Source organism: Teleopsis dalmanni, chromosome X (assembly GCF_002237135.1).
Source record: "Teleopsis dalmanni isolate 2A chromosome X, ASM223713v2, whole genome shotgun sequence".
In the NCBI taxonomy this organism is placed as follows: domain Eukaryota; kingdom Metazoa; phylum Arthropoda; class Insecta; order Diptera; family Diopsidae; genus Teleopsis; species Teleopsis dalmanni.
This window is the reverse complement of record NC_051848.1, coordinates 23,829,951-23,839,077: the sequence shown is the minus strand read 5'-3', so window position 1 is coordinate 23,839,077 and position 9,127 is coordinate 23,829,951. Positions and strand designations below refer to the sequence as shown.

Sequence of the window (9,127 nt, the reverse complement as noted above, 5' to 3'; positions counted from 1 at the left end):
TTGTTTCGAAGTGCTTTAAGCGCGACCTTCTTTTGTTGGATTGGTTGATCTTGTAACTGATTTCGGATGAGTTTCACGAATTTTCGTAATAAATTATTGCACGAAATTTTTCTCGCGGTAATCTCAGATTTTCACTAACGCGCAATGTACAAATCACTTTAAATATGAGTAACACAAATAATGCTCTTTTGACAAAAAGTCTGAGTTGGGTTATGTTTAATAATGTCAAACTTTCGTATGGGAACGTCATCTGATAACAATCAGTGTTGCCAAGACTCAAAATATACTAGTACTAGTAGAACTAGTAGTAATACTAATAGAAATAGTAGTGGTACTAGTAGAACTAGTAGTAATACTAATAGAAATAGTAGAGGTACTAGTAGAAATAGTGGTGGTACTAGTAGAAATACTAGTAGTACTAGTAAAAATAGTAGTAGTACTAGTAGAAATGGTAGTAGTACTAGTAGAAATAGTAGTAGTATTAGTATTAAAACTAGTTCCAGTAGAACTAGTTGTGGTACTAGTAGATTTAGTATTAGTAGTAGTATCTTAAGGTCTAGTTAAAATGGAACCATGAAGAAGAGAAAACTGAAATAATTCCTAAAATTTACTTCAGTTGCAAACTTTACATAATTTTGTATTAAGGTAATATTTAAGTTAACTTTTTTTAATCTCTACAGTTATACATTTTGCTATTGCTTAAGTAAAAATAATAAAGAATATTCATTTCTTGCACAAATACTCTGAAACACTACTGATTTCTCACTTACTTTTAACTCAATAGAAGAAAATAAACAACGATTTGGTATATAAAATAAACCTTATCGCTATCACTGCACACATTTACACCGCTTAACTGTATTTTAACACAATCGTTATCCTTGATCCTTGTTGAATCCACAAAACTTATGGTGCGTTTTAATTGAATTTCTAAAAGTAAAATTCACTTTTTGACCGTTCAACATTCAATATTAAAAAAAAAAATCAAAAATGAAAACAAACAAAAAATTATACAAAAACTACAAATACTAAAAAAAAAACAAACAAAATGAATGTCAGTTCAATTCTAGCAAACCCACACAAAGTGCACGCACACACACAATTACACAATTGTTAGCTGAAGAATAATACATGGCAACACTTCTCTGCTACTTAAGAAGTTCATATCGCAACCAAAATTCGAACTCAGCACGTTATTAACTAATTTAAGCGCTTAAGTTTAAGATTTTCAGTTGGACATGCTGAGATAACCAAAGTAACCGCACTTTCACACACTTATACATACACTTACACATAAACTTATACACACATCCAACTACATGTATACATCATCACACACCAACACATACCCAAAAGAATAGTAGCAACAAAAGGCGTCCAAGTCTTCTCAAGGTGCAGTTGTTAATGTTAGCTAAGAGAATTGGGTGGGAGAGGCAACTGTATGATAATGTAGCTTGCCAGCAGTCATGTCAAGTGTCGATTGGCAATTAGTTGAGGCATTAAAGGGATCACTTGGATTTTAGTACGTATATATATTTATATAGTATATATTCTACTCATATAACTGTACTCAAATCATGCCAAAAAACACTTACAAACTTCTACCATTAAGGCAATATTTAATTTTTATTGTATTTTGTGCTTTGATACGTTGTCGTATGAAAGCAAAACGACCAAAAAAAAACAAAAAAAAAGCAAAATTCTAATTGACTTGTTGCCAAAAAACAACAACAACATATACATACTTTATATTTAAGTTATTTCACTTTTTTTATTGTTTTTGTCGTTGTTATTCTTTTCACTTATATTATTATTGGGATTAGTCTCAAATGCTATCAGTCTCAATACACAATTAACTATTTTGCAACAAAGTACAAATACATACATATTCGTATTCGTATTCGTATTCGTATTCGTATGTATGTATACGTGCAAGCAAAGTTGGCATGCTAGCTATAGCACAATACTGGATGAGAATAGTTCGTTGGCTGGTTTGTTGCTTGACTGCTTGAGTGCTTGACTGCTTGCTAAATTGTTATTATTTTTGTTTGCTGGGTTTGTAACTGTTATTGTTTGCATACTTTTTTCTTGTATTTTCTATTCTCTATACAGTGTGTGAGTGGCATGCTCGCAATTGTATTGGATTGGGCATATGAATGAACTTTTCAGAGTTGAAAACCCTTGAGAGCTTTTGGCTTAGCTTGTAATTCATTTAAAAGTTTTGTACGCTTCAGCTTGGACATAATCGTTGTATTATTTGTTTTTGTTGTTTTCTTATTGTTTTCATGCGCTGCTATTGATACTACACTGTTCTTGTGTGAGATGAAGCCGTTGTTGTTGTTGTTGTTGTTGTTGTTGTTGGTTTCTGTTACCAAATTTGGATTCATGTTTGTATTGCTTACATCAAGTCACACTTGAGTAATTTTATATTGCAACAATGTTTGGTAGCCCTTTTTGAAAACTTGTGTAACTTTATCTCTCAGCTGTGATTATAGTCGTCTCAGTTGTTGTATTTGTTGTTCTTGTTGCTCTTGCAGTTGTTGTAATTATTGTTGTAGTTGAAATTTATTAAACTTTTGTGTAGAATATTTAATAATTAGAAATAATTCAACTGTTGAAAATTGAAGTTGGGCAGTAGATTTATAAGATGAATTAGGTTTAGGTTTTAGGTTACGCTGGCAGACCAAAAACGTCACACGTAGACCATTAAAGTCCATTGCGATACCAGATCATAGCCTCATTTTTTTTTCTTTTTAGCGATAGTGTGCATCGCTTAGGATGCGCTTGTTATGAGCGAATTTTATTAGGATTTCAACAGAAACCTCAGGTATGTGCTCTAGTCTGGTAAAACTGACAGCCCCCAAATATTTTTGTCAAGTTCTCGAGAGAGTCGGGCAGTTACATAGCAGATGCTTCAGAGTTTCGTTTACATCCGGCGCATTGCATTTCCTACATACATCGCTGTGAATGAGGTTTAGTTTGTGCGAATTTGATGCGACCAGACAGTGACCTCTCAATACACCAATTAATGTTCTACAATTCTGTCGCCTAGACGATATAACATCCTTGGTGTACTTTTTCTCGTATATATGTCTGCACATAATTCTAGCTATTCTACAGGTGGTTAAGTTAAGTTAAATTGAATTAATTTTCATATCATTTAATTTGTACTGATTTTTGTAACTTAACTTTAAGAACAGAAAAGTAATATCAACAAAATTGCATATCGCGTATGACTTGTATGTGTTGTTTCGACCGAATATTGTCATCACTATAAAAAAAGATCTGTATATCCGTATTTATATGCCTTCTTGTTAATAGAAGCATTTCTCTTTTAGGAGTAGACAGCTGTAACCCATGTGAGCTTAATGAGAACTGTACTCTCAACATCACTAGTGTTAGTTTTCTTTACAATATTTTATTATCGCGGTTAATAATAATAGTTGCAATGTCATCTGCATAAACTTACATAGAAAAGTATCATCGGGACATCTTTATTTGTAAAATATCATCATAAGTGATATTCCATACTTCAGAAACCAAAATTTAACTTTGAGCTGCTCCAGTTGTTATTTCACCATAGTTCAGGCACCAATATTGATTCTTGCGCTACTCTAGTCGTTATTCCGCCATAGTTCATATACAACTATGGATTAGTTGTATAGATTAACTGTCAATAATGTTCAATATCATCCGATTATGTTGCTTATATATACCGGTACTTGAAGCGATTTTCTAACGCGTGTATAACGTCTTTTCATCTAAGACCATTGATGTAATTTTTATATCTACGATGGCAAAAACTCACACGCCTTGTGTAGTAATTGGTCTAAATAATGCTGGAACAATGGAAGATTTTATGTGTCTGAATTTTTAAGTTTATATGTATACATACTGTGGTTAAGAAATAGTTTGGGAATGGATTTAGTGCGATGCAGAACATCAGTGGGGTAAGAGAATAAACTTGATATTTTTCTCATTTTATAGTTATTTGGTTACATTGTATATTATTGTTTGCTTATCAGGCACTCATTTTTGTATTCCAACATTAGATTTACTAATTATTTGATTGCTATATTTTATGAACATAATTTATTTTGTTATGCATTAACAATTAACTGATATGTCAAACTGACTGAAATAGTTTATTTATTTATACTGAGGTAAAAACGAATATAGAGTTCCTGAAAAATTCGTTTACACCGTTTATAATATATACTACCCAAAACAAACTACTAAAAGCATCCTTCGCAAATTTGATATCTTGATATGTGATCTTGTGATCGATCAATTAGTAAGCTCACTTATATAAGTTAATGTTGCTGACACTTACTTAATATTACTTTAGCTAAGGTTGCAGTCGTCGACAATGTGATTCGAAATATGCCAAATAGTATACAGGTGCTATTATGATCATTGTCCTTACCTATTGCGGTGCAACGTTTATTACCAACGATCATATTTCCCCTTGGAAACTATATGAACAACAGCTCCTGTTAATGCTGCACTTTTTGCTACTAATTTAGACTATAAGAATTGATTTAAGATTTTGATCAAGTCAGTTATTAATTAAATTTAAAATAAAGGGTTCGAAGTAGTCCGAAAAACAGAATATAGTGAATAACACATTAATTTATACAAGTACATTTCGGTTGTCCGCTTCCACGTAAAAATCTTACATGGCTTGGCGGGATTATGTAGAGAAGAGTGGAGTCAAATGCTGTATATTGACTATCAAATATTTACGCAATTAAACCCTAAGGTTGGTTTAGGTTGAAATGACAGTTGAAGCCCTTAGTGTAAAAAGAAGTCAACTCAAAATTCATATACATTTGAAGGCTTTAATTATTGTACATTGCAGATAGATAGATATTTGGTATCAAATTCAAGCAAAAACTTCATCCTAATTAAAACTGACAACTAAATATGCGAATTGCGTGTGTGCCGATATGGTTTATTATCCTTTGAACCACTGCATCCTCTTGTTTTATATTGGTTGAAAATGAAATAACATTATGCTAAATAATTCCAAAAATATTTTGCAACCCGCAACAGAAAGTTTATTATCCATCAAAAACACTACTGCATATTTTTGTTTTACGAAGTTAATTTTGAAATTTTGTGAAGCATCACATTATACTCATCAGTTATGATAAGTCCAATAAACAAATAATTGGGATATAATGCCCACAAATCAGGATGCGAGCATAAGTTATCCGAACACAATGCATATGTGGCGACCCAGTTGGCTGTGCATTTATTGAATTTAAAAAGTAAAATTCAATTTCAAATATTTTTAAGTTTTTTGTTTTGATTGAGGAGAACGTTCCGATTTTTCTCTCTGTAAAAAGTTGGATAAAAGTTTATTAACATTGAAAATTTTTAGAGTTTTATTAATTAGCAAGGTGAACAGATCATTGCTAAATTGGTGACCCCGACGTGATTTCGAAAAAGTTTAAATTTAGAAATATTAACTTCTGAGCTAAATATCTAATTATCGAGCTGTGATGTCAGTTGCAGACGAAGGTGTAGTTATGGCTTCTGATAGTGGAAGTGTCGTAAACCGTGTAGCAGTGAAGGTGCCACCATTTTGGCACGAGCGACCGGAGATTTGGTTTGCTCAGATCGAGGCGCAATTCGCAGTAGCTGCCATTACGAGTGACATCACACAGTTCAACACGGTAGTAGCAGCGATTGAGTCAAGTGTTATCGCCGATGTAAGTGATGCAGTGCTTCATCCTCCTGAAACTGGAAGATACGCTAATTTAAAGGCTTGCATCATAGAGCGGTACAGTGAGAGCGAGCAGCGGAAGATTCAACGGTTGTTGTCAGAAGTTGAACTTGGTGATAGACGCCCAACACAGTTGCTAACGGAGTTGACAGCGTTAGCTAAAGACAAGGTGAGCGATGAGTTCCTTAAGTCTCTTTGGCTGAAGCGTTTGCCACCACAAGTGCGCGCTATTCTGCAGGCATCGAACGTGGCACTAGCAGAACTGGCGAAATTAGCAGATCGTATTTGCGAGGCGGGTGATTTTCAACAGATAGCTGTAGCGTCAGCCTCTGATTGTCCAGCCTATTCTGAGAATGCTGTGATTTTACGAAGGCTTGAGCAAATCGAACAGCGTCTGAGTCGTTTGGATTTACGTCGTAGTGAGTCGGTGCAAAGTCGATCGTCATCGAGGAGGCGTAGGCGAACTCGTTCCCGACCAGGAAGTCATCCAGATTGGTGCTGGTATCACGAAAGGTTTGGTGATAGAGCTAATGCTTGTCGGCAGCCCTGTAGTTTTGTGGCAAGCTCTCATCAGTCAAAAAACTAGGCACTCCTTCTACGTCGTCGAGCCGAGAAGGGGTTAGTGTTCGTATAGCTCGACTTAGTATTAAAGATCCCGCCACGTCGACCGTTTTCCTCATTGATACTGGTGCGGACATATCAGTTTTACCGAAGTCGTTCTGTCGTTGGAAGCAAAGGGCTAACAGTGTTGCATCAGTTAATTTATATGCCGCTAATGGTACGCCTATTCAAACATTTGGCGAGCGTCGACTGCTTTTGTCTTTGGGTTTGCGTAGAGATTTCCCGTGGACGTTCGTGATTGCGGATGTTAGCTGTCCTATTGTTGGAGCCGACTTCCTTAATCACTATGACTTGTTAGTGGATTTGAAAAGGAAGCGGTTAGTTGATTCGAAGACGACTTTGATGATGAAGGGTAAGGCTGCTGTGTCTCAAGAAGATACTGTGCGTGTGTGTGGTTCAGTTTCAGCTTATGCTGAGCTGGTTAATGAATACCGTGATTTAGGCATTATGAGTGCAAATCGGATGGGTTTAGTTACTAAGGTTGAACATTGCATCGAGACATTTGGTGCGCCGTCATTTGCTCGTCCCCGACGTTTAGTTGGAGCCAAACTTGAAGAAGCCAAGAAGGAATTCCAATTTTTAGTCCAGACAGGGATTTGTCAACCTTCGAAAAGCTGTTGGGCAAGTCCACTTCACATGGTTCGCAAAGGCGATGGAAGTTGGAGACCGTGTGGCGATTATCGCATGCTCAACGCGCAAACTAAACCTGATCGGTATCCGATTCCGTTCATTCATGATGTGACGAGTATTCTTCATGGTAAAACTATGTTTTCGAAGATAGATTTGCAGAAAGCGTATCATCAGATACCGCTTGCACTGGCAGACATTCCGAAGACAGCTATTACAACTCCGTTTGGCCTGTTCGAGTTTCGCTTTATGACTTTCGGTCTCCGTAATGCTGCCCAGACGTTTCAGCGTTTTATGAATGAGACTCTAGGTGATCTTAATTTCGTTTTTGCGTACATCGACGATATTTTAATTGCGTCAAAAGATGAAGCAGAACACAGAATGCATTTGCGACTGGTTTTAGATCGACTTAGAGAAACTGGTTTGACCGTGAATTTTGCCAAGTGTAAGTTCGGCTGTTCCGAGATCGAGTTCCTTGGGCACGTTATTAGTGCAAAGGGTTTACGTCCTCCGGAGAGTAAAGTTCAAGCTGTTCGTGATTTTCCTCTGCCAGCAACGGTGAAACAGCTTAGACAATTCTTAGGCATGGTGAACTTTTATCGGCCGTTTCTGCGTAACGCTGTGCAGAATCAGCAGCGGTTGTTTCATCTTACACCAGGTAACCGCAAGAATGATAAGTCGGTGATTTCTTGGACTCCAGAAGATGTAGAGGTTTTTGAGGCTTGCAAGAATGATCTTGCCCAAGCTACGTTGCTTAACTTCATGGCTCTGGATGCACAATTGACGCTCACGACTGATGCTTCAGACGTTGCGGTGGGTGCTGTTCTCCAACAAGTAGTGAAAGGTGTGACTCAGCCATTGGCATTTTATTCAAAAGGTTTGAGTCCAGCGCAGACTAAGTATAGTGCTTATGATCGTGAGTTGACTGCTATCTATCAAGCTGTCCAGCATTTTAAGTATGCATTAGAGGGACGTGATTTCGTCATTTTTACGGATCACAAACCTTTAACGTTTGCGTTCAGGCAAATAAGTGAGAAGGCATCTCCTCGTCGTGCAAGACAGCTGGAGTTTATTAGTCAGTATTGCACTGATATTCGTCATCTGGCTGGTGCAGATAATACGGTGGCTGACTCTTTGTCTCGGGTTGCTACGGTTCAGTTGGAGGCAAATGTTATTGAGTTAATTGCTGAGGGGCAGAAGACTGATGCAGAGTTGCTCGCTCAGCTGAAGAGCCAGTCTGAAGATGGGGTTGGGTTGAAGAAGTTGAGATTGCCGGATTCGAGTATTGAACTGTACTGTGATGTGTCAGGCAGTCGTGTTCGTCCTTTTGTTCCCGCAAACTGTCGGCAGCTGGTACTCTCAAAACTCCACGGTTTGGCTCATCCTGGTATTCGAGCAACGCGGAAATTGGTGCAGGCTAGGTATGTTTGGCTTGGTTTGGTTAAGGATGTAGCTGTGTTTGTGCGTAGTTGCATTGCGTGTCAGAAGTCCAAGATTCAGCGGCATACTAAAACACCAATTGGTTCGTTTGCTGATATTGATAGTCGGTTCCAGCATGTTCATGTTGACATTGTGGGTCCATTGCCTTTGTCTCAGGGGAAGCGTTATTGTTTGACTTGCGTCGATCGTTTTTCTCGGTGGCCTGTTGCTGTGCCTCTGTCGGGCATTACGGCAGAAGAAGTTGCAGCGGCTTTTATCGACGGTTGGGGGGCAAGTTTTGGTTCTCCGCAGGCTATTACCACTGATTTGGGTCGGCAGTTTGAGTCTGCTGTATTTCGGGAACTGACGAGATTGCTTGGAGTGAAACACTTTCATACCACGGCTTATCATCCTCAAGCAAATGGTATGGTTGAACGTTTCCATAGAACATTGAAGGCAGCCATTCGATGTCATTCCTCAAGTAATTGGACGCAGTCTCTTCCGCTTGTGTTGTTGGGATTGCGAACGACACCGAAATTAGACCTAAATGCTAGTCCTTCAGAGATGTTGTTTGGAAATCCTCTTTGTGTTCCAGGGCAGATGCTTTCGGATTTCAAGCAGAAGTCGTCCGAGACTGATTTTGTGTCGGCGTTGCGAAGGGCTTTAGCTAAGGTTAAATCCGTTGAATCAACAAGACATTGTCATCCATCTGTGTATGTTCCGCGTGAC

At 37.6% G+C, this 9,127-nt stretch overlaps 2 protein-coding genes across 2 annotated transcripts; both read left to right on the top strand.

Annotated features, from left to right (window-relative positions):
• Nucleotides 1-222: 222 nt before the first annotated feature.
• Nucleotides 223-564, top strand: LOC119688247 (putative uncharacterized protein DDB_G0283223). Its single transcript, XM_038102927.1, has one exon. It carries the CDS (start codon nt 223-225, stop codon nt 562-564), a length of 342 nt encoding a protein of 113 aa, XP_037958855.1.
• A 4,943-nt stretch (nt 565-5,507) lies between these two features.
• LOC119688246 lies at nt 5,508-6,317 on the top strand. The gene has a single exon (XM_038102926.1). The coding sequence runs from the start codon at nt 5,508-5,510 to the stop codon at nt 6,315-6,317; it is 810 nt and encodes a 269-aa protein (XP_037958854.1).
• The last annotated feature ends 2,810 nt before the right edge of the window (nt 6,318-9,127 follow it).

Excerpts from the sequence above, each read along its gene's own strand:
- LOC119688246 (XM_038102926.1), top strand. The coding sequence starts at position 5,508 with ATGTCAGTTGCAGACGAAGGTGTAGTTATGGCTTCTGATAGTGGAAGT.
- LOC119688247 (XM_038102927.1), top strand. The coding sequence starts at position 223 with ATGTCAAACTTTCGTATGGGAACGTCATCTGATAACAATCAGTGTTGC.